Consider the following 26,880-nt stretch of genomic DNA (forward strand, 5'->3'; position numbering starts at 1 on the left):
AGACGGATAATATGGACTAAATACTATGCCATTTTAAAGGATTTATAACATTATATTTAAAGATAAGTATATCTTATTTTGATCATTCAGGACTATTATTATGTAAAATTTTACAGATAGAATGTCTAAATTATGTCTTGTATTTTAATTTTCAGTGACATTATGAAGTTTAAATTTGATTAAAATAAATTTGACGGCCATACTACAAAACGTCTTTAATGGCGGACACGGCGCAAAAATATATTGGGACCACTTCATCTCCTCAATTTAGAACATTTGAGTACAGTTTCGTAGACAGTTTAACTTTGAGTTCAGGGTAAGATAAGTCAACGAAGTGATTCGCCATGTTTTATTTATTCCAGGACCGGATGAAGTCCGCATATGACCCCTATCTGAAAATGTCACTGATGCCCTTGCATCAACGGTGACAAGAGGATATATTCTGGTCATTGTCCATCATACGCACGCAATAAACTCAGTATAGTAGAGAGATAGATTTATTTGGCTATATGGGACACACAAATCTTTTTATAACTTATTTTGGGGCAGGCTTTAATCCAGTCCCGAATGATTCCTCAGTCACTAGATTTATTTACTTTCAAAGAATAAAAAAGCAAATTATATTTTAGTTAAACAAACAACCACTATGGGACAATATGCCATTATACCTACAAAATTACATAACGTTTTATACGAACGTTACATATTTAGGTAGAAATAACTATCCACACCACAAAATGTAAAGCAGATAAAATTTTCACAAAAAAAAAAAAAAAAAAAAATGTGTTATATAGAACTTAACTACACATTTATCAATATTATTATATAACAGTTTAACCAATATATAGATGTGTGAAAATATAGGATTGTTGGACGTAGTTTTATTATTAAAAGTATTAAAGATAATGATCTAATCTTATTGTGATATTAATGCGATTATCTATTGATATTTTAATTGATCTAATTATTTATGTTACATTTTTTCGTAAAATATCGAAGTGAATTATTTTTCTAAAGCTTTCAATAGTTATTTGTAACCGTATTTATGTCTTGTTGTTTTAGTTATCCGATTCGATATAACCGTTCTGTCGTTTGTTGTTTCGTGTAAGTCACTTTTTACTGTGTGGTGGAGAGGGGGGGGGGGGCTGTCTTTTTTTTTTTACAAAATCGATACAACCTATTTTATTCGATATATTTCCTTCTTTGTCTTTTTCAGTAGTCCTTTATAATTTTTTTTAGTTACTAGTTCGATGTAACCTTAGTTTTCTGTTTTCACTAGTTAGGTGTAACGGTATACAAATGTAACTCTTAACAGAAGATTAAGACAGTTCCAAAATAAATAGACCCAAACTGGATATATTTCCTTCTTTATCTTTTTCACTAGTCCTTTATATTTTTTTTTCAGTTACTTGTTCGATGCAACCTTAGTTTTCTGTTTTCACTATATTTAGGTGTAACGGTATACAAATGTAACTTTTAACAGAAGATAAGACAGTTCTAAAAAAAAATAGATCTAAACTGGACCTTATTTACCGATCTTTCCATTAGCCATCAAAATACAAATAAAATAGGTTAGGGTAAAGAATAGGACATTTCGGACTGTGTGGGATACACCCACTTTTAACAATAAAACAGATGACACTGATTGATGAATATACTATTTTGTAAATGTAATTAATAATCCTTCAAATGACCATCGCTTTTTACCCATATGACACTTATATTCTTTATATAAACAAAATTATCAACCAAATGAACAGATTGAAGGTGTATATTTCCCTATTTTATTTATATTTTATATTCAATACCAATTAAATGAACATCTCATTAATCTATTAATTAAACCATAAATTAAGTAAATCGATGGTGACACTCATTGGATATACGGCGAGCTTTATAGATAAATGCATACTTCATTATGAAGGTAAAGGTGAGGTATATAAGAGTAAATTATTAATTTCAAATGAGCATGTAATTAATCTCGAATTGATATCATATGCGATGACACTCATCCGATTTGATAAAACCGAACGAAGCAGCTAGCGTCACGTTCAAAATGAGCAGTTTTAGTACTTTCTTAATTAATTATTCAGCAGGTCTGGGATCGCTGTAAAAGTTACTCGTGTAGTACTCAAGACAGGATATGCGTACTTAATATAACTCCCGATTCACATATACATAACACACATTCTTTCTAACTTTGGTACAGTAATGTATTTAAACCACGGGGCGGATGGGACGAAAAACCGAGGTCCCGTGTGAACATTAGCGTGCACGTAAAAGACCCCTTGACAGATTGAATTCGATATAAGAGTAAGCCGTAGTGCCGCTGTCCGGACAATATTTCCCTCATAGCACACTGTACGGCGTATGACCGTCTTCATTAGCCCAGTTCGGAGCAGAACAGTAGGACGTTAAAACCCATTTCATTTTATTTCATTTCTATTGCCGAGGTTATATTTAAGCTACCAGCCTCGTTTTCCGAGATCACAGTCCAAACTACGTTAAAACGTTTATATCCCAATGATGGACCGACAGATTTAACATCAATCCAAACTAAATGTCCCCATTGTAACTATAAAGTCAAATCACGTCAAATAAACGCTAAACCCCATTTGATTTCATTTATTGGCAAAGATCTTCATAGTGCTTCTGGAACATGCAACCATGTGGTTACGGACCTCACTCGTTATGCAAGATCCCGCCTTTATAGACTTTTAGCAGTACTATTAGGACAATAGTATGAATTGTAAAGTATATACAGGATCTCCGCCTGAGAAAATTTTGAAACTTTGATTCAATTTCCTGGCAACTGAGGTCATTGCTGGGAGTAAATTCTTGTGAACGAGGGGAACACAAATGGGTCAGAATCTCGAGATCTGCCTGTTTTGTGAGAGTTGACAGAACATTTGTACAATCTGTTGCTGTGAATATGATAGTGATGAGATAGTATAAGATCACAAAGGAGTGGAAGAATGATGACGCATATGTAATATATTGAGCTTTTAATTTTTTGGGATTGGGTCTGCTTTCTTTGTCTGGTGGGGGCTCTTACTTGGTATTATGGGGCCGGGGGGAGTGTTACCTTAAATCTGCGCCTGGATAGTGTGTGCAGTCAGAATGCAATAAAATTAATCTCATCAAGAAATTATGATATGTGCACCTGCTAAATAATCATACTGTTGCATACCAATATTACATATTTTGGAAGATATGGGTAACAACACAACAAAAGCCAATTCAAGTGGTTTCGTTTTGCTTTCTCTAGCGGCATACCCACTTCAAGCTTTAAGTTTCGAATAGATTAAATATTTCAAACAAGCACCTGTTAATAAATTATTTGTTGAAATTATACCTTGGACTGTTTCCTTAAAATTGACTGAATCTGGCTGGCTTCACCCTACTCGTTGGGTGCCAATTTTCTGATCATTGTTCCAGAATAGTTGGTTTGTCCAACCATTTTATACAGTTGCCGTGGTTTCCCCTTGTCAGTGATGCAGAACGGAGGACCTGACAAGGCCAGCTGTCTAGTCGTTCGGATGGGATGAAAAACCAAGCACCCAACTTTATCTCTATTGATATAGTTATCAACATTACTGGTAAATATAAACAAACATTCAGACCATACACATTAAATTCATATTGCTCCAAATATTATTATAATCATCAAATATTTACATTACTTTCGATTGATTTCACCCCCAGCTCTGTGGTCTTGTCAACCAAGGATGACTCATTTGTATCTAATGGTATTTAACCTTATTTTTTTTAATTCCACCTGTCTAAATTGCTAATTGGAAACAAGTTTTGTATACTTCAAATAAGGAATTTTTTTTACCGGGCCTTTGATGCATAACAGCTTTCTTGATTTAAAAAATATGTTTACTGGCCCCCTGGTCCATAAGATTAGGACAAAATATGCAGGCCAATAAAAGATTTCATTATTACAACAATAGAAAAAGAAGGGCTAAATTTATTATTCATATGGTTATTAAAGAAATATTATGTAAGATTCAGATAAAGAGCTTCCCATAGTCTAGAGAGTTGATTATGGTCTTGTCATTTTAATAAATGACTAATTAATAATTTAAATAACATTTGAGGCCAAAAAAAACCCTGCAATAGGCATACTTAGCCCTTACATAATGCATCTTTAAAAAACCCCAGAAAAGCTACAACGTAGTTTCGGTAATTAATCTGTTGACATAGATGTAAGCTGATACCAACTCAAATCCAAGATCTTCATCACAGGGGAATAAGACAAAACAATCTATGCTAACAGCAGAACACTTGATAATTGAGCCTCAAGCTTTCTAAACCACTGTCTTGAGGGGGCCGATTCAAAAACATTCTAAACCACTGTCTTGGGTGGACTGATTCAAAAACATTTTATAACATAATATCGTCATAAGGTTGGATGAAGTTTTGAACTTCTCCTCTGTCTTTTTTCTGTCTTCTACTGTTAAAATACAAGTTAAACTTATGTCTATCACTTTCATCACTACTATAACATCACTCTTTGATTAAATAACTTTGTAATGAGTTTAGTTCGTAGATCTTTGTTCTCTGTTTCTCCGTGTAATGGTAGAAATGTTATCAAGCCTTGAGACATGATTAAATTACTTTCTTGTTTTTCTACATGGTGAATCTGTAAATAGAAAATAAGATACACATACATAAATTACAAAAGAATTTGAAATCAACCGCTAGGTTGCCAGGCAATGAAACATATGATCTCACCAGACAAGGCTGTTACATTGTGATTCTTGTATTATAGAGTAATTATTAAACACTAAAAAGTGATCAAGGGCCACAACCAATGAATAAATTATTGGGAATAATTAACAGGGGTTTCTCAAGTTCCCTAGTGCATCTCCAATAAACAATGTTGTCAGTACTAACCAAACCATAAAATCATGGTCAAGAAAGCAACTTTTATAATAATCTATTATGAATTATGTCCAAAGGTAAAATGTGAAGCTCCCACTAGGCCCAAAGATTTTGATATTAAACAGGTCATCTCATGATCATTGATAATTATAACCTACCTGTTTTCTAATATAATGCACCATTAGTGCCAGTACTTCTGGATCAACTTGTTGTTTCTCAAACACGGTTCTCCACACTGATCCTGCTAAAACTCTGTCATCACCCAGTAAACCCTGTAATATACATATAGTTCTTGATACAAAATGAGAATAAAAGTGCAGGTTTTTTATTAAAAGGTAGGTTATTCCATAGAAGTAGTGTCTGAACTCTGAAAGAGCCTTAACTATATGTACTAAAACTTAAAAGATTAGCCGTTATAGGTCAAATTTTGATCACTTTGTATGATATGCTAAGTTAGCTAATACATACACATAAAAGCTATAAACAGACAGGTACATTTCAGTTAAAATTATTGCACAGATGACCAAAGAATATAGAAAGAGAAATGGGGTGTCCACTTGACACAAACTAGGTCATTTTGGGACTAATTTATGGTTCAATTTCATTTCAAAATTCGCTTGTGTCACGTACAGCCTGGGATACAACGCACGCATGTTAACCATTCGGCCATCCAACTCCCCCAAAGAATAGAGGAGGTCCTGCATATTCAAATTGTTGCACATGAAAGATCCTGTGACAGTTAGAAATCGATATAAAAGTAAAGTGTGGCTCTGTGGTACTGGGAAAATTTTTCTCATAGCACACTGCATGGGGGATGCTTGTTTTTGTTAGTCGTTTAGGCCCAGATAAGTATGATGTTCAACCCCAATTTCATTTCAGTTAATAATAAAGATAATTTGCTCACCTCATCTAAATTAAATAAATAAGCACGTAACATATCATTGTAATGTTGTAAAGCTCTTCTTTGTGTTCCACCTGGTACTTCTTTCTGTAAAACACAAAATATTTAAACATGTCTTTTTTTTTTGAGAACAACACTGTATGGGCTAAAATGAATAGATGGGAGGTAATTACACTTCATCGAAAAGACTGTTATATTAAAAATTGTCTGCCTCCAAAAACAAAAAAATGAAATGAAATGGGGTTTAATGTCCTACTGCTCCGACTTGACTAATGAAGATGGACATACACGCAATACAGTGTGCTATGAGAGAAATTTTGCCCGGGCAACAGCACTATGGCCTACTTTTATATCAAATTCCAGCTGCCAGGGGATCTTTTATGTGCATGACAATGTATTCATGGGACCTCGGTTTTTCGTCCCATCCGAACAACTAGGCAGCTGTTCTTGTCAGGCCCTCCGTCCTGCACCACTGCAAGGGGAAACCACTATGGAATATCCTGATGAACTTATCGGCCAATGCAGGAATCGAACAGAAAACTAACATAAAGAAATGTACATAAACGCATAGGAAGCGGTCAATGCAGGGATCGAACAAGCGACCTCGAGGCTAGCGAGCTAGCTTCTTACCCACTTAGCCACCGTAGCTCCCTACAAATACAATTGGCAGATAACAAGAAGATATGGGCTTTAAATGTGTTTTGATTCTAACCAGGAAATTCACCGATTGTTATTAAATATAAATTGCTGGACCATCTCCTTTGATGTGTAATTTTCAGTGCACTACATTTATTCACATTAATTGGCAAATAAACAAAATGTCAACATTATTTTCTGGGGCTTCTCAAACAAAATTTCTCACCCCTAATTGTTTTCCTCTTTTCTGTATATCTTGCCACATTGCTTGAACCAAATTCTGACGAAGTATTTTACCTTCTTCACCCATGTTGGATAATCTCACCATACATATCCTAAAATAACAACACAGACAACAATATCAATATATATATTCTAAAATAACAACACAGGCAACAATCTCACCATACATATCCCAAAATAACAGCAGACAACAATACCAATATATACATCCTAAAATTTTAATAACAAAATAGGCAACAATCTCACCATACATATCTTTCAATAAACCAAAATAGCAATTTCACCATAAAATAACAATTCAACTTTATATAAGGGACAATCTTTCAACAGTATTCTTGACCATCAAAAATATTTTGAATACCACAACTTATGCAGTAGAGACTTACCATACATGTAAATCTAGAAGTATAACCCAGGAATTAAAGGTATCTGGTAAATTTATTTCTGTAAATAAATAAACAATTTATTATTAAATACACTTAACATAACCATTATTTAGATCTTTGGTAAGATTACCAGATTTAACAAACTGACATTGAAATTAATAAATAGTCTAAAGAAATAATCTGTCAGTCAATATAAATGCTCTAAAATTAAGTATTTCTACAGAATTCGGTTATATCATTTTAGTGTATAGACTGTTGTTTAGTTGGTTAATTACACAGATCTAAGTACAGAAACATTTCAAGAATGGGCTGAAAAGGTAGCTTATCAATATAAAGATTGAGGTGTGAAATCAATAGAAACCAACGTAAATGTCTGATTAATATTGACAAAAATGTTATTAATAAAAGTTCTATATTTAACGTTTATTCATAAATTTATCTGTTACATAGGCAAATAATGAAAGACTGAACAGGTATCATAAATCAATCTAATTTTGGAGACAAAAGCTCATTGATGCTATTGCTACTGTCAGAAGTAGAGTGAAATAAGATTTTGTGCTAACATGAACATACAGATATTTAATGAAAGTAAATAGCCATTCTTATAATATCCACATATATATTAATTCATTAAACATGTTTACCTTTTACAAATTCTTCTAGGTCAAGTTGATCTGTTATACATATATACATTTTATATCCAGCTAAAGCCAAAGACTACAAAAGAAAAAAACAACATAATCAAATAAAAATTTTTTAGTAATATAATGTATATACATTGTATTGTAGATTACAATCATTGCCCTTTTCCATGTGGGGAGGAGTGGTCTAATATATATCTTTTAGAATATAAGGTCTGTCATTGAGCTAGATGGTTTCGATGACAAGCTTTATGTGAAAAGGAGTTGGGGTGCACTGTGTATGTCAGTCCCAAAATGTGTTAATCTGGGGCCTGTTTCACGAAATTTTAACTAAGATAAAATCCAAATTTTAGTAATTTGATTGGATAATATTAGATTGATTTTAGAGCTTAGCCAATCAAAATTGAAGTATCTACTCAAATTTAGATTTTATCTTTAGTTAAAATTTCGTGAAACAGGGCCCTGATGTTAAATCACATTTCTCTCTATAACGAAATAATAATACCTCACCGGATGCGAGCAGTTCTAGTATTATAGTATGGTATCACTTTTACCTACCCTTTTTGGTATGGTCAACTCAGGGCCAAGTATTTTATTTTTAACCTTTGACCACATAGATGAGTTTTCTGCTGAAGCGGTCTGAAGAAACTATAAAATAAATTAATAAAGACTAGATCTCTTTGCTTTGGGTCAAATATAAATTTGTCCATTTCATTGGATTTTAAATTTTGAATGTTTCATGGGATGACAATCTGTCTTTGTTGAAAATTTTATAGATAAAGTATAGATAAAGCCAGTGTTGAGATATAAACTGATTTTGTATTCTACTGTTGACATACATGAAACTAAAAATAAGTAAACAAGTTTAATCTGTTGAAACAAAAATTTAATACTCCATAACTAAAATTGTACTAAAACATCAGACAAAATCTGTTAATGAGATTTAAAACCAACTTTAATACTATCTGGAACCAACTTTAATGACAAATCCAAGTAGAAGAAATTGTGGAGAGTCTTGATTTATGTGTGGTAGAGATAATAACACTATTTGGTGTAAGATCGGACAATTTGCTTAAACAATCTTACCCTTGTACTACATGTAGAACAGACTAGTGGAGTAAACTGTAGCAATGACTGACTAGAAGGTTTTAATCTGGCTTCCAGAGGTTGAATTTGTAAAACTGGATTCAATGTGTGCTGAAATAAAGGACAATTGTCAATACATACATAGGTAAATAAAATCATTAGGCATACTATTGTTTTATGCATGTTCAATCCAGCAATGCATTTTCTTAAAGTTTCTTCAAGTCAAATAATCAAGTCCTGATTATCCATTTTTGCATTTAATCATCAATGAGTGTTCAGCAGCAGATCGGATTCAAATCCAGTGAAAATCAAACACATTAAGATGGCATTGAGAGTTGATAGGTCTTTTCATTTTAATAAACGTCTAATTAATAGCTTATATAACTTTTAGGGTCTAAAGAAAGGCCTGCAATAGGTAGATTTAGCTCTTGCATAATGTATGTTTAATACTAGTTTACTACATACATAATACATTTAACATACTAATTACTATAGGCCGATAGGCTTTTTGCACTGATTTATTAATATACGGTACGTTATTTTGTTAAAATATTCATGCTCACCAAACTTCTTTGACTTAGATTTGAACAAACAAAATTTAGCCTTCTAAGAGAAAACTTTGACCATCCCAACACATTCATTTTCAAATAATTTTCTATATATTTCTACAATTTATAATAAATAAGTTCCAAATGAAAAAGTTATATAATTTCAGCCATTTGTAAACTCTCTAGTGAAGAAGTCATTACAGGTGCTCGGCCTCCTGCATCAAATATAAGATCACTGTCTAAAATGAGAAAAATCTCAATTTCATTTGTATCTTTCGACAAAATAACAGTTTCAGGACATTGCCAATATTTTTCAGATATAGCAGACATAACGAATTAAACCGAAAATTACATTTATTATTAAATTGTTCTGTATATAAGCGACGCACAGGAAACGGAAACCAAAGCCAAGGTCGTCAGCGATGTAAACAAATGACTTTTGGACTGTTAATAGTAGTGAAAAATAAACAGATAAATTGACAAGCTAAGCGTTTTATTGTTGGTCAGTCTCATTACGGTTTGTATATTTACTCGATTATAAGTAATCGCAAAACATTATCATATGCAAAGCTGCTGTTTTTTGTCTAAATAAGTTCGAAAATATTGCCCGGGGTTGTGATGCATTGCCTTGAATGTATGACAACTCATCCCAAAGACAACTAACTCATCCCAAGACCACTCGGCTCAATAGAAGACAACCCATCCCAAAGATAGGAGACCACTCATCCCAAGGTTAGAAGACCACTCATACTCAATTTATTGTTTTTTTATTTATCATTATTTATAAAATTAATATTATATTAATTTATATAGTATACAGTTTATAATTAAATTTAAAGGGGCATTATATTATGGGAGATTAGATAAATATCGCAGACTAGCGATGGCATCGAGAGTTGGCTATGGTCTGCATAAGTTAATTAATGTCTAATTAATAATTTAAATAACATTTCAGGCCAAAAGAAATACCTGCAATAGTCAGATTTAGCTCTTACATAATGTACATGTATGTTTAAATAATAATTTTTTTTTTTTAATTAATATCTATTCAAATCGATGGGTTTTTTTTATTTAGTTTTTTCTTCAATTTAACACTTCTTTAATCGGATTTCACACAAGGGAAATCATCAATTGTAATACTGTCTCACCTGAAATAGAATTTAAAGCCGAATAACTAACCCAAATCATTACAAATAACATATCAGCATCTGAAATATGATAAGGAATAAAGCATTATTAGAAGTTAAGATTTGGTAGTTTTCTTTCTATCAAGCAATGTTGAAGGGTAAATGTATGAGGTGGGGGCTTGTGAATGGAAGAACTGTAGTGCCAAGTACATGTAGCAACATAATTGTTTCTAATTGATAGGGTGAAAACATTTGAGACTAATGACAGAAAACTGCGAGACTTACACACCAGGAAAAAGTAGGGAGAATGTAAACAAAAGTGATGACATCCATATGGGCTATCGAGAAGCTTTTGTTGTGTTTTGTAGAAAATGATAAAATGTTATGATTTTATTTCCATTCTTTATCTAAATCTGATGTTGTGTTTTGTAGAAAATGGAACAAGAGAATGAGATGAAGTCTGAGTTTCACACAGTCACTGGTTGTGTTACTCATGTTTTAAAGTTTGGAGAAATTCCAAAATTGAAATCTAAATCTAAATTCCTCTTCTTTGTCATACCAGGTAATGTGTACATAATAATTATGTACATGGCTTTTTTCTAGTCAAGTCATGGATTAAAACCCATACTTTTATTTGAAAAAGGATAATGGTGTCAGAGAAGGCTATATCATCATGGATTTGTCTACTGTCCTCCCATTTCTAAAGCCCCCCTCCCCCTACCCCTACAATCCCCACCTCAACCCATGTGTGCAGTGTAATTACTGCAAATATAATAATATATATGCATCTCTCACTCTCTCTCTGGGAGGCATAATTTATACAATGGTATTTCAATCAGCCTTAATTTCTAAGAATGTAACAAAATTTGATAAACAGAGATTGGCATATTAATTTGTAGTTTAAGAGTGAAAGTGAAATTGTCATTCAATATTTCTTGGTATTTGTTTCTAGTTGTATGTGGTACTGTCCTACTACACTTTCTATCTCATAAATGTACATATATATTTAATTATTATGGACTAACTTTTTTCTTAATATTTCAGGTAATCCTGGAGTTATAGAATATTATGAAGAATTTATGAGACATCTGTATCACCGAAGTAACAATAAAATACCTGTATGGGGAATGTCTTACGCTGGTCATGTCTCTATTGGTAATGATGGAACCGGTTTTACTGAATTAGGTAAGTTTCGGTGTGGAATTTGACACCTTGCCTTTAGGTGTACATGAAAGACTTTTTCTGTGGGTAACATTTACTTACTCCATGTATAGTGTGCAATGTCAAGAAGATAAATCCAAGAATGCAATATTTTTTCTAAGTGGTTGTTTACTTTAGGGGTTCAGGGCCCGTTTATGTCCATGTATAATGAATGACCAGACACATCCAATACCCATTCACATGATCTGATATAATACATTTGTTATTCATTGTGTCTATGCCATGGGGTGTGTCTTGTGTAATTGTTTATGTGTCGTGCTGTCCTCTGCACTTACTATTTGATTAGGATAAAAAAAAATAAAAGTGCCGATTTATTTAAAGTTAATGTTTTGATTTGCTTTGGTTTATACTAAATATATATGTATATCTATGCTATTATTCCAAATTAATCATATGTAGTTTCTTGGTGGGAATGATAATGCTCCTTCAATTACTAAAAAACATAACCATAATAATAATAGACAGTTTATGAATACAATACAGATAATCTCAATGAAACACAGAACAGTAATTTAATACCCTGTCTAGTACATGCACCTGTCACACTTATTAGCTTTGATTTTTGCCTTGTATGAACTACATCTATGAATTTATTTTAATTTGTTTACAGTAAAACAACCACCTGAAGAATGTACTTTACTAGGGCAAATCAGACATAAGCTTGCATTTATACAAGAATGTATACCAGAAGATATAAAACTTATTCTCATTGGTCACTCTATCGGATGTTACATGATTTTACGATTGTTGAAATACCTCCCTAAACATCAAGTCTTACGATGTTTCTTATTGTTTCCGACAATCGAACGAATGGCATTATCCCCTCGAGGTCAAATCATTACGCCCCTCCTGCATTATTTACGCTGGGTGTGTGTTTGGTTCGTAAAGGCTGTGTCCTATCTCAGTCCCCAGATGCAATATCGAATTATATTAAGGATTTTTAAAGGAAATACAGTCCCCGAATGTGCGCTGAATGCGACAATGAATTTGTTTGATCCGGCTTGTGTAAATCACATTACTTATCTCGCACGTGATGAAATGGACATGGTTACTGATTTGGATCAGGATCTAATCCGAAACAATATTTCAAAGTTAAGTTTTTATTACGGAGCAGAGGATCATTGGTGTCCTAAGGAATATTGTTATGAAATGAAGAGGAATTTCCCCCACGCAGATATTCGTCTTTGTGATAAAAACTACGCTCATGCATTTGTACTGAACTCTAGTCAAGAAATGAGTAAAATTGTTTGGGAATGGATTCAGAAAGATTTACATCACAAGGCAGATTAAAGTGGTAGTGACCCTAGACACATTAAGTGTAGTTTTGTTATAGATACATATAGCTTATCTCGCAAAAAGTTTTCAACTGATTCTGATAATGTTTTTGTTAATTTTCTTAATGTGTGGAAGTATTGGGAAGAGATTTGATTGAGTCATTTTGTTTTTTTATAAAGAGCAGGTCACTGTTTTCTAGTATCTTCCAAAGAAATGTGACAGTCTATCTATCTGTCTATATATCTGCATTTAATCCTAATTTCAATCAAAAGTACTCTTTTTAATATGATTGGATCTCTTTAATTTGGGTCAAAAATAAATTGTCCATTTTATTGCATGTTATATTTTGATTTCTTTTGAGGGATGACAATCTGTCTTCCAAGCTAAGAATGGAATTAAAATTACAAATTTGTAAATGAGCCTGCTTGATCTTTAAAACAAAAATTTAAGCGCATCCATCATCATTAATCAAAATAGCACATCAAATCGACCCAATTTATTACATTATCTATTCATCTCAATTATTTTTATATGGGTAATGGATTTACTTTAAATAATTAGTTTATACTAATTCTTTTTTGTATTATTAAAATATTTTGTTGTAATAGAGTAACCAGTTGAAACCTTACACTAGACACAATATTGTAGTTTAAAATAAGCTCATTTAAATTTAACATATTTTTGTATCTTATAAAAATAAACTAATTTTAAAGGGGGAGTGTGATTAGAACAGCCTTGTTTTGTTTATCCTAATCCTAGTGCTACACCACACCATAAATATTATGTATTTTCTGGAACTGTAAAATGACACACCCTAAATTAGTTGTTATGTTGTATGAGTGTGTACAAGTGGGAAATATCACTGTATTAGAAATTGGTGATTTTTCTTCACAATATACAGTAATGTGTCAAGAATAAAATTGAAGAATAAGTTCTTGCTCATACTCCCCATTTAACTTTCTATGTTATCAGATTACATTTTTATGTACCTGTCAGTATTATTTTTGTTGCACATCTTCCAGTACATAGCCTATATGCATTTATAGATTAATTGATAATACTCCTTTATTTAACAAACTTTATTTATTATTAATTATAGTTTAAATCTTGTTTTTGTTGCAAGCCTACTTATAACTATACCCTGTAGTTTTTGATAATACTTTTTTGACAATTTTATATGAACTTATTATCAATTTTAGTTTAAATTATTTCTAATGCTAATGTATTTAAATCTATTATTCAACTTGTGACCTAAAAGGCACAACTGTGAGATATTATGAGTATCCAGCTAACCCTGGATATAAATAAAGATAAATGACAAGTGGTGTGAGGAGTTCTGTTAAAATGAGAAATCACTGACTCATGCATGACAACTGTCACCCACAACTAAGCAGAACATGATTTGTATACTCAGAAGCCTAGTTCTAGTCAACTGTCTAATAAATAATATATATCATTTATGATTTGTTATGTTCTGAAATAAAAATAGATAGGACAATGAATTGGGACTTGAATGGTGGTGTAGATCCTACTCATAATTGAGATTATGCTGATTGGTTGTCAATAGAAACAGAAGTGATACAGATATCTTAATAGAGTCCCAGGATCTGATGTTAGCTGTCACTTAAGACGACAAGCTTGCAACATAACCATTTTGTCCATGCATAGAATGCACAAATTGTTTGCTAAATGATTGCTAAATCACCAGTTGGAAACAGCAGGATGTTCAATATGATTATTTAGATGACCAGAACCGATTTTCATGGGAAAAGAACCCTAGACAATGGCCACCAGGCAACTCATGTAATTATAATTGAGCATTGTATCGATATCTATCTGGGAGGTAAGACCCTGGCCTGCTAGCTTGGAGGTCGTGCGTTAGATCCCTGATTTGGCCTAGAAAGTTCATCAGGATTTTCCGACATGGTTACCTCATGTCAGTGGCACATGACGCATTAATATCCAGGTGATGGCTAATATAATTTGGGCATGATGTAATAAAAAGATGACTGTAGGAACAAGACGCACGAGAGAAGGAGAGAAAAATGGGGTTAAATGTCCACTTGTCACAGACTAGGTCATTTTGGGACTAACAAATGGCTCAATCTTATTTCAATAATTCAGGGTTATTAGTAGTTGGAGGAACCCAGAGAAAACTAACAAGGTTTGGAATGTGACCCTACTCCTTGTTACCTACAAGCTTGGGAAATGGAACAGTGCCACTTGACTCAATTACAGAACTTATAATCTAAAGTGCAAACGTTAAGACCACTCCACCACCTCCACAAACAGATGTTGAGATTTGAAGGCATTTCGGTAGGTTCTATCCAAACTATCGGAAAAAACTTTATTTGATGCAATGGTAATTTTAAAAGGTGTTTCAACATTCACAATATTGTGACAAGTTGACCAGCTCATTTCATTCCACACCAAATTATTATTTACATAAAAAATACAAGACAATTGTTTAAATTCTTTATATTTTAACTAGTCAGTGTTCATAAATAAATAAAATAAAATAAAAAAAATGAAAGAACACAATTTGTTAAAGATTAATAGTGAAGGATAATGGTGAAGAAACATGTAAAATGAAAATATTATTATGTAAAATGCTAGAATGAAAGCCCACTATATGTTTATATCACGAGTCAATTAAAAGTTTAATGCACTCTATCTTTGTTTTGTGATTCAAATGCTAAATGTCAAATATAAAAAGGGATGTAACTCTGCACGATTTAAAATTTGGTACTTGCTGACTTTGTAGTGCAATTCAAATGCTAAATATCACATTAAGAATAAGAGAAATAATTCTATATATTACAATCCGTGACCAACTTGCATCTGTTTAATTTTAAACCTTCTCAATCCCCATTTATCGCTTTAACTGTAGGTACCATACTTTACAATCGTAGTGAAATGACAAAATTATTGTCAGGTGTGTTCTAAAATATGTAAGTGCATGATTTGAAAGTTATTCCTATCTAACTTGTGGTTCAAATGCTAAAAATATCACAAAAAAGGGACATAATGCTACATGATTTATACATAAATTAATGTTCTCTAACTTCGTAATGTGATTCAGATGCTAAATAAATATTGCACAAAACACACATATTAAGTCAACCAGCAAACCATGAAATATGAAAACAAATCAAATGCATGAAGTTTCTTGATTTGAGAGATACAAAGTGCTTATTTTCTCAACAAGAAAGATGTGCTGAAAATGTGGAGAACATTTGTATATTATCTTAAAATATAAAAAACTAAACCTGAAAAGTTAGTTACATTAAATTGTATATATGTATTTAAAAATTGATGATGTTCAAATTCTAATGGAATATTCATACAAATTCTAATTTACATGTCAATACAAAGACAACTAATTGCAGATTCAATAATTTTTGCACCTGGGGTAAGGTGGGGCTATCCCTTTAAAAAGGTACATATTTTTATCCCAAGCAAACTGATGTGAAGTTATTTTTTGACTATGCCCATCTAAATGACAAATCAATATTTTAGTTTTGTAGTTGCCACAGTGTAATTGTCATTTGTAAGGAGGCATCAAATCCCCTGGCCAAACCTAAAGCACTTGGATCTGCCCTTAACAACAACTATATAAACCCATATAATATCATCATCATCATAATAAAAATCTCTAACATTCTATAATAAACCAATAATAAAAATCTCTGACATTCTAAATAACACTAGAAATGAGAAACAGTTCTTAAACTAATATAACACTGCAAACTTGTCATGAATATTGTTCAGCTACATATTGTGATTATAAGCTTACAAAATTAATTTTTTTCCTCAAAATTAATTAATTCAAACTTGCCTGTACCGTAATTCTATCTTTCCTGTAAGTTATAACATTATTAGTTTATATAAACTTTACGGAGCTTTATTTATTTGTCTTAGGTCGAGCCACTTGTTTAGACATCCAGCACTATAATACATGTAAGACAAATATTATCATTAATTATTATTAGTAATATCAAAGTACATAATATAATAATAATTCTGCTATCTATGTTTTCAAGAAAGCCCATACTTCATATATTTTTTCTTTTCAGTCTCCAGATATTCTTAATTAAATCATAATAAACGTCTTATTTTCAAATATTTGTGAACCATCTGGCTTGCAGGTCGTCTCGTAAGTCAAAGGACATGTTAATTAATGTTAAAATATCTATAATCTAAAAATTAAAGTGAGAGTCTCACTTTTGTCAAAAGCTATTCTTAAAAAATCCTAAGCTAACCAAATTCTCATTTTATAATATACCTCTATAAAATACTGTTTTTGAAAATATTTGCATAGTTGAGCTCGTTTTAATATATATTTACTTCCTTTTAATTCTCCAAATTTTACTTTTAAATTAAGACATATAAACTGCTCCTTTTGTAATTCACACAGAATGCAACAGTTGCATTTGTAATTCACAAAGAATATCATGATTCATATCTTGTAATCCACACACATAGAATGCTATAAATCATATTTTGTAATTTGCACACATACAATGCTATGAATTGTATTTTGTAGTTCACATATAGAATGCTACAATTTTACTAGGCTCCTATTGTTAATGTGAGATATTGAAAATTGAAATCACACAATGACTGTACCTATTCCTAACACATACATGTACATAGAGTGCATGGGTCCGATTCCTTGAGAAAAACTGTTTTTGTTTTTAGTTTACAGTCAAAGTGTACTACAAGCCAGAATCAAGGATAAAAACATAATCAACAAAATCTATTGTAATTGTAGTAATAATTAACGAACTGATAATGGTGGTAACCATTGTTTCATCGGTACTGCTTGTTGTATGTCTATAGGAAAGTTCCACAACAAGGGTAACCTTTTCTACCTTATTTTCAGGGTTAAAAATCTTTCTTCTTAAATCTACTATACAATTCAATTTAACCCCAAATCTTCATTTAGGTATACTCGTAATAAAAATTTGTTCTTCATTAACTTAACAATTCAATTCAACTTCCAATCTTCAATGAGGTCTATATCTTTAAGCTTTAATTTCTTCAGTAATTTAACAGTTTACTTTAACAAAATATCTTCATCAAGGAATTTCAATAACTAAAAAATTCATTTTAACCACAAATCTTCATTGAGGACTATACTCTTAAATTTGTTCTACATTAACTAAACAATTTAATTTAACCTCCAATCTTCAATGACGACTGTAACTTTAAGCTTTACTTAAGTTTTAACTTTCTTCAGTAATTTAAGAGTTCACTTCAACAAAATATCTTCATTGAGGAATTTCTTCAACATTTTTGCTGTCACAATCATGGAGTTCTTTATCACCATGCTGAAACACTGAATCTACAAATTGTGTGAACCATCGATACATGTAATTTGTATGTCTTGGAAACAAGCCTTCTAAAAATCCAATATGGCCACCATGTGATGTTACAACTAGTGCAATGTTGTCATGGTTATTGGCATCATTCACTGGAATAGCTGAAAAAAATTAGAATGAATCAGGGAGGAAAGAAAACTGTGTTTGAAAAGGGGCAGGAATTGGACCGTTTATTGTTCTGAAAAAATATTGCAATGGTAACCTTTGGTTTCTAATACTTATGAATCACTTTAAACTGTGGAATTTAAATAAAAAATAAATTAATATCTCCACAGAGTTTACATTATAAGTATAAGGACCTTTAAGATAAGGTAAACATTAATAATGATTAAGAGAATTCAGAAATGCAGATAGAATTAATCATGCATCGAGCATGAGGGGGCTGCCGTGTCAGAAAAACATACAATTCTTTTGTACTTAATTATTTACTTTTTTCATATGGAACCTATGAAATGATTTACAATGCTGCTTCACTTTTGTTTTCATTGTCTTTATGAAACAGACTGATAGAGAACATTTCTTGCCATTCTTGCCACTAGTCCATAGTGCCATAACTGTAAGAATACCACAGGTCTACGGGGTGACAAAATAAAAATATTACCATGTGATGGAGAGAAAGGATCATCTGAAGCATTTAAACATAAAACAGGAACTTCAACAGCGTGAACTTTTTGATGTATACAAGCTTCTTCATAATAAGCCTCCCACGATGGATAACCAAACATCTTAGCTGTAAATCTTTCATCAAATTCACGTATAGTAGAACTCTGGAAATAGAAAACTTATATGAATAAAATTTAATGTTAAGACTTTAAGAGAACCTAACTGTCATTGGTTGAAATATTGCATAATCGCCCATCAGACGAGTAATTTGGGACTAATGTGAGCAAAAAATCCTGCTGTTGGGGCCAATCTAAACAAAAATCCTGCTGTTGGGGATAATATTACATATCGTAACAATAACCTATACAAGAGGATATTTTGAGATTAATACTATTCAGAGGTGTATAACACAATCTGCTTAACATTATACTGGATGGGTATAGAAATTATCAATAAAAATGCACCACAGAAATCACAGGTATTTCCCAGTTTGAATGAATTATCTTCTTTCACAAAACTTACCTTTAAAACATGTTCCATATCAAAATGATGTTCAAACATGTCAATGTTTTTCCGAGCTAATTCAGTGAGTGTCTGCGCCAGAGTTCTGTTAAACAGAAAGAGATTGAGTGGTTGTTCTAGTGATAGCACCGACTCAAAAACATTCCACGCCACGGAAACACAGACACCAGCAACTAGTTTACAATTTTTACCCGTTTTAGCTAAATAATTAAATAATATCATTCTGAAAATAAACAAAATTTACATGTCATTTAAATTTATTACATAACGTCTAATTTTCACAACTTAATTCACACTAAAATGTACTCAAATTTATTATTTAACATTTAATTAAGAAAACAAGCCATCAGTGAGGCTGATGTCCCCTACCTAAATCCCAAAATACATAGATGACATTCATTAATTATATGCTCGTTATCTTTTTATAAAGCATCTAGTAATAAAATTGCTTAACCTGAGCAGCAAATAGTCCAGCTATTTATGTACTTAAACTACACAACAAGTTTTATCACTAACTCAATTGGAATAAAAGTTATGGTTTACAAAATGCATCATAAATCAAAGTGTTGAGGCAGAAAATGCCTATCATTGAACACTGTCAATGCATTCAACTAATGAACAACTACGGTAATTAGAAACAGTTATTGTGTCTTAAACAGTATGAGGGACAGACATGGTGTACAGACAGACAAATAAACTTATTTCAGTAGTCCAGTAAGTGTTTTGTATAATCCTATGTATGGCTTTTCGTAAAATCTCTTCAAGGGCTGACTTTGTCATCACATCTTAAAATTGTTTATTTAGTGTAATCACATCTACAGGTTGTTTAGTATAATCAACTCTAAGGAATTGTTTAGTATAATCAACTCTAGTGGTTGTTTAGTGTATATCTATAACCTACCCTCCTAGTGAAACACCAGTTCCTAGTAAGGGTGCATTAGGATATTTAGATTTAATATGATCCACTACAAATGTCAGATCCTCTGTGTTGGCAGCACAATATGTTCTTGGTGTCTGAAATATAATAAAGTAAAACAATTACAGATAACTTTTCTATGGGAGATCTAGTCGAAGAGACGCTAGGTTAGTTTTGTTTCATTTATTCTTCTGGTCATCCCATTAACATCTAAAGGAAATTTGCATTCTGAGCCTGTATATAAAAGCCAGATATGGCCAATGGATTTCAATATCAACCTTATGAGTTCATAATATTACTATAATAGTTTTCAATAATTTAATTAGCAAAAGCTTACCAACAATCTGGAACCACCAATACCTCTATTATTAAACACAACACATCTAAAAAAAAAAAATGTCAAAATTCACATATTGATATCTGAATGCTTTGATAAATTGTACACTATTTATTTTGTAAATTGTTTCCCTGTCATGGATGCAATTCACCAATCTCAGTTAAAGTGGTAATATGCTTACAAAAGACAGAATAATTTGCAATCATTAATCAGTGTTTAATCATTTGCAGTGATTAATCAGTGGTATTATGTCTGATGATGTTTCAAATATAGTAAGCTTTAAATAGCCATAATATATTACCATTTTACACTATGGAAAGAAGGGAGATAATTTGTGTAATATCTACATGTGTATGAGAGAGAGAGAGAGAGAGAGATGTGGTTAACTCCACTCAACACAAACTAGGTCATTTTGGGACTAACATAAAGTTTTAATTTTATTTCAGTACTTCACTTGCGCATAGGGATCTTTAACAGAGAACCCTTAGAAAACCCACGAAGTTGGAAAGGCGATCCTACTCCTTGTCACGTACAAGCGGGGAACCGAAACCACATCACTTGTCTAAATGACATACCTTATGATGCAATGTGCACGCGTTAATCATTCAGTCACCCCCCACCCCAACTAACAAGCAGGACATCAGTTGTCTAATGAAACCAGAAAGATGTGCATTAACAAGTCCAAAATGAATTGAATGATAGAATACAGTAATAAATTTCTTTTACAATTAAATAAAATAAAGAATTGTGGATTGACAGGTTGGGTGTATAAATATACATGAAAAAGACTGACCTATAACCTAAATTCTGAGCCTCTGTTACCATGTGTAATATATATGATTCATTACTGCTACCTGTATAAGATACATGTTTAAAGTTTCATCATGAAAATTAGGCATTTTCACAAATATGATGGTTATTTGAACTAAGTGCTTCTAACCGGACAAAAGCATGACTTTCTTATCGACTAGTTTAGTATCAGCTGTCCTCAAATAGAGAATATTTCCCAATTCAGTGTCAATTTTCAACTCTGATTCAAGATTGTGGAAGTGAGAAGGAGTATTAGTTGGCTTTAGTACCAATGAATGATGAAGGGAGGCAAGAACGTCACAGTCTGTTGTGACATAAAAAAACCTCAAAAACTCTAACCTGTAGAGTGTCTACAATGTTTCTGTCACAGGGGTAATAACTCTGCAGTTATACCTGAGTCTAAATTTTGATAGGGTTCTTATTTATGACTAGCCAAATAATCTCACCAAAACCAATTATACCATACTTTGAACAGGTCAGCTATGACGTGGGCGTCGGGCGATGACATGTTTTGAAAAGGGGAATGGAAATTATGACAAACATCTGATACCTTTTACTACACCAGCAGAAATTGACGTACCCTGGTGTGAAAAATATTTTTGAAGGCTTTAAGATATAACACGATTAAGAGAACATTAAAGTAGCCTCATTTTTAAATGTCCCTGATCAGAAAAGCATGCCGTGATTGTGATACTCTGTGAGTTTCGTTCATTTGCTATCAAGGTATTCGACAGAAGTCTATACATGTCAACTATAAATGACGATGAATATAATACCTACCTGTTAAACCTGGTAGTAATAATACGGTGGGTCGAATATCCTCCGTGTATCTTTTATTTTCATTATTTTCTGCCCAATCTAATTTAATTTGACCTCCATCTACGGTATAAATAAATTCACTGAAAATGAGACCAATTAATAATTTTTAAACCATAATTTATTCCATCAGCTGAACCCAAATCATATTAAAACTAGATGTTGTTGTCGCATGTAAAGAAAACATATTCTGGTTTTCAGATATTGCTGTGATCCATTTTTATTTCAAAAACAGAAACATTTTCATGATTATCACATGTTCATATTTCTTGTGGTAAAAAAAAAGTAATGCTATTATTATAATACATTTCAGGTTAAAACCAGGGGGCAGAATTAACAAGTACACAATCTTGATAAATGTTATTGGCTATAATAAAATGGCAACAATTTGTTCTTGTTGATCAATATTCAGTCTCTGGTTTAGGAAAATGATGAAACATTACCTACCTTTTATATTGCACTGACGGTTTTGACTGAAGTAAAACCCGAAGGATAGTTTGAGCACGGGATTCGAAACACCAGAATGTTGGCCAATATTTCTCTGCAGCCACTGGACAGTGTTTGTTTAAAAAATTCCATAATCTTTTGTCTTTACAAGCTATTAATGGTTTCTGAAATATAAAGAAATGGTTAGTAGCCACTGCAAGTTTAATATGTACTGAACACAAAAAAACTAGTCAAGAGTAACAACCCATAAAGTAACTATCAGAAATAATTAAAATTTGATTGGCATTCAGTTCCTAATACTAACATTTAATATACCCATAGTCATGCAGATGATAACTTAAAACCAATTTGAGTTATCATCAAAAAGCTCTTCGTCTGAAATTAATCGAATAACAACTTTACCACTTACTAGGGAGGGTCCCACAAGATTTTCAAAACAGATTCAGGGTAAATAACTCTAAAACTAATTATCAGTTTCTTTATCCCACAAAATAAAAAAACAACAACATTGTTTATAAATTTGATAACTATAATTTTTAAGAGCCTCCACAAGATTTTGTAAATTCAGTATAAACTGAAGTCAATCAGATTATAGATAACTTTAACCACATTTCAATGTGGGCGTATGAAAATGTTTATAATTCGTTGAATAGTTTACAAGTACTTTTAAAATAATATTCACAATTTGAAGTGTACTTGATAATGATAATGACTTGTTGAGTTGTTGATCCCAACAGTTGATATCATATAACTGATTACATGTTGTGATGATAAGATACTGTAACTGTAGAGTGTATTTTCTAAGGGAGTTGTTGCTCCTAAAGTTAGCACAGATGGTCTGAGTTTGTTCCTGACAATTTTTCAAAGTTGTGATGGACATGTATTAAAGGTATCACTGACATAGAAAATAGACAAATCTGTACTTAACAATGTCTACATGTATGATAGGGGGCTGACTTCTAGGCTCCATTTTGAGCAAATTAATTGGCTGACGGTTTGGTTGAGTTTATCTAATTTATCTAATACAAAATCTGATTATCTGAATATTGAAAACGGGTTAAATTGATGCGTAAAAACACCACAGTACCAACTAGCGGTGTATCAGATGTATACTGTGTCATAAAAACATAAACAATTCAGGACTAAACTTCTGTTCACCTTAAAGTAGCTATGTCTCTAACTCAATATCATCCAAAATCTTCGACATTGAAAACACAAATAATTTGTCAATCTAAATCAACATTGATGCTATGATCTTACCGGGCAAAGATGGACTTCTGATATCCAATATTTAAGACAAATAAACATTTTACGATTGGTACACAAATCGTGTACCATAATGCGTTTCAGTGTTATTTGTCATAAGGGACTCGAAAAACGAGGCTAGGCATATTCCACAAGTCATGTCAAACGGTAACCTTATCCGGAGAGCATGTGCAATAAATATTATCGGTGTAGACTGGAATAACCAGACGCTAGAAATTGCCTTTCGATTGAGACTTCTGGTGTATTTCGCCAAACATAACTGTTTAGAAATTACAGTAAAAACAGAAACGGTTGAATGTAAATCAGTTTAAATACATTCATATTACATCATTATATACGTTGCGACCCATTTGTGTCAATTTCTAGGTCCCAAATATTAGCAATTTAGCCCCTTTAATGAAATACATTGATGTGTATAAATATGTGTTTTGGGTATGTGACTGCTATATAGGGGCTCATGAACATTCATTGTGAGAAAATCACTTTTTGGGGGGCCTGTACAACAATATATTAAGATTATCTCTAACAAATCACATGGTAAATCATGGATTAGACAATTAAAAGATCAAATGATTTACACTCAGTAACTGGATTAAATAAAGTTCATAAGTCTGTCTTCAACCCTTTAAGTTTAAGTAAAGAGATATTAAGTCGAAATAGACACATATTTTGATTTTTCTAATTATCAAAATTGTGTGCATAAATGCAATAAATCAGTAATTTAAAACACAGATAATATTTCATTTCCTTTTTGATAGTTCAAATTTTGTCTTATTTGTTTTTTTTACCCAGTTAAGATCTTGAAGTTTGAAGAGTTTTTAAGTAAACTGTTTTCTGTCTGCTATAGGGGATTAGCCAATAAAATTGTCTGTTTATTCAAGCTTTGCAAGAGGTGTGCATGGAATTCTGAGAGTCAGTCCCCTTGACTTACTGAGAACAAAAAAGTTTACATATGATCTAAGCGTATGGCTAGACCTCTCTCACAAGTCGGTAAAATCTCCATGGAGTGAAGGTAACCGAAAATGTAAAGAAACGATTAGAAATTTATATTTGTATTTTAATCTGATTGGTCATACATCTAGAGCTATAAATATATTTTATCCATGTGGATGAAGTACATACATGTACAGTACGTACATGTATCATTATAGATTGCGACTCAACTCAATAATTTGAATAAAACTTTCTATGACATGTCAGTATTTAATAAAATACACTTTATTTGCTATTCATAACTAAACATTAATTGTTGTATTTCTTATTGTAAGAATTACTTATCCACATTTGAAATTTTACACCTAGTCGACGTAGCTTACATTTCTAACATTTTACAGTCTCCAAGCTACAAATCCCTAATGCTGGTAGGCTATAATTTTTATTGGCTGCCCTCTAAGAAACTATCAGTGTCACGATAAGTCAGCCTTGCAATATGATGGTACATTATCTGAAATGCAATTTACATGCTTTCCATGTAAGCTAGTTTTGATCATTCCAGTCTACTATTAAACTGTGTATTGATCCAGCGGAGCCTACACCAAATCAATTTTGTTTCCTCTTCAACTAACATAAATAGTCAAAACAGTGACAACATATTATATGCTGGAATAGTTGGGTTCAAATCAATAAGGTGAAACTGTCTGGATGACTATGGGGTTTAACGTCCTACTATGTGCCTTATGAGTGTTCACTTCATTAAGGAACATGACTACACATGAGAAATATTGTTTTTCTAAACAATTATCAAATAAGACATTGCTATTTTATATAATTCCTACTTTGTATCTTGAAAGTAGGTTTCACATTTCATGTTAGAATCTGATTGACGTATATGTACTTAACCGCGAAACTAGAAATGGTAGTGCAATGCCACCAGGCCTATATGTTACTTTCTGCTCAAGCTGCTTGTATACCCCAAATTTCAACCTAAGGCAGCCTTATGTCACAAACCCGAACAGAAAACAATGGTCACAAATTATATATTGTGAAAAAATTCTCCAAGGTCATTGAATATTGCGCTTTTTACAGAAAATTCACATTTCACCTGAAATGTTTTATTAATTTATTAATACTGCCATTCTATGGAAAAGTTGTAATTTGATTAGAAAACATGAACTCTTCAAATTGACAATTTTGAATTTAATGAAATTTTGATTGTGAAAGAAAATAGTTCGGTAACAATTGTGATGATTTGACAGAGGTAAATTTTACCTGGACAGCAGCAAATTTCAATTGCCAGTTTTTCTTTTACATGATTGAATGGCAATATGTATGGGACCTTGAATTTTTTGTACCATCCGAATAACTAGACACTTCAAAATTAATAATCAACTCGTTTCTTTCTATACATGCCAATTTTTCTGGTATAAAACGGTTACAATGCATAATAAATTAATAAAAAGAATCTACCTTCACAACACTGAACAGGTAATAAGTCAAATAAACCACACTTGCAGTAGCCAAAAATGGCAGAGTTGGATTTTCTTTACAAAAATTTAACGTGTTTTGTAAATAGGTAACCATGCTTGATGGATTCAGATATCTCAGTATCGATTGATAACTGGATTGTGATTTGATAAACTGAATATTATCCGACATAATTGGACTTCGACCCACCGGCAAGACGAAAAAAATCCTGACGCTTTGACCTCTTGGACAAAACCATTAGTCAGAAACAATCGATTGAGACAAACACAAGTTGGGCTTTATTTCTGTAGCTTTCAGACAACAAAATGCTGAGTTAGGGTCTAAAGAATTCTTTGGAAAGGTCGTCATATTTTTCGCGTTGAATAAATAGCATTAGAATCAAAAATATTTTTGACAGCCTC

General features: G+C 32.1%; 3 protein-coding genes across 5 annotated transcripts; 1 reads left to right on the forward strand and 2 right to left on the reverse strand.

The window, feature by feature from the left end:
• Window positions 1-3,620: 3,620 nt before the first annotated feature.
• On the reverse strand, window positions 3,621-9,520 carry LOC126822687 (ubiquinol-cytochrome-c reductase complex assembly factor 1). Its single transcript, XM_050551723.2, has 9 exons — window positions 9,347-9,520; window positions 8,784-8,894; window positions 8,256-8,345; window positions 7,701-7,773; window positions 7,057-7,114; window positions 6,654-6,762; window positions 5,795-5,878; window positions 5,049-5,162; window positions 3,621-4,648 (listed from the first exon to the last, which is right to left on the reverse strand). The coding sequence occupies exons 1-9, from the start codon at window positions 9,422-9,424 to the stop codon at window positions 4,505-4,507; spliced, it is 861 nt and encodes a 286-aa protein (XP_050407680.1). The 5' UTR covers window positions 9,425-9,520; the 3' UTR covers window positions 3,621-4,504.
• Window positions 9,521-9,693: 173 nt separating this feature from the next.
• On the forward strand, window positions 9,694-14,417 carry LOC126822622 (lipid droplet-associated hydrolase). Of its 3 annotated transcripts, none has more exons than XM_050551607.2 (4): window positions 9,694-9,848; window positions 10,891-11,020; window positions 11,503-11,643; window positions 12,290-14,417. In XM_050551607.2, exons 2-4 carry the CDS (start codon window positions 10,894-10,896, stop codon window positions 12,967-12,969), a joined length of 948 nt encoding a protein of 315 aa, XP_050407564.1. In that variant the 5' UTR covers window positions 9,694-9,848; window positions 10,891-10,893; the 3' UTR covers window positions 12,970-14,417. The 3 variants fall into 3 exon arrangements, with proteins under 3 accessions (XP_050407564.1, XP_050407581.1, XP_050407572.1); XM_050551624.2 differs by having other exon boundaries at window positions 9,726-10,063; XM_050551615.2 differs by having other exon boundaries at window positions 9,728-9,833.
• Window positions 14,418-15,416: 999 nt separating this feature from the next.
• Window positions 15,417-26,846, reverse strand: LOC126822504 (phospholipase ABHD3). Its single transcript, XM_056103552.1, has 9 exons — window positions 26,462-26,846; window positions 22,790-22,953; window positions 22,303-22,425; window positions 21,510-21,566; window positions 20,717-20,762; window positions 20,365-20,477; window positions 19,464-19,686; window positions 18,940-19,105; window positions 15,417-18,439 (listed from the first exon to the last, which is right to left on the reverse strand). The coding sequence occupies exons 1-9, from the start codon at window positions 26,648-26,650 to the stop codon at window positions 18,228-18,230; spliced, it is 1,293 nt and encodes a 430-aa protein (XP_055959527.1). The 5' UTR covers window positions 26,651-26,846; the 3' UTR covers window positions 15,417-18,227.
• Window positions 26,847-26,880: the final 34 nt, after the last annotated feature.

The sequence above is a fragment of the Patella vulgata genome, chromosome 1 (assembly GCF_932274485.2).
Source record: "Patella vulgata chromosome 1, xgPatVulg1.2, whole genome shotgun sequence".
Taxonomy (NCBI): Eukaryota; Metazoa; Mollusca; class Gastropoda; family Patellidae; genus Patella; species Patella vulgata.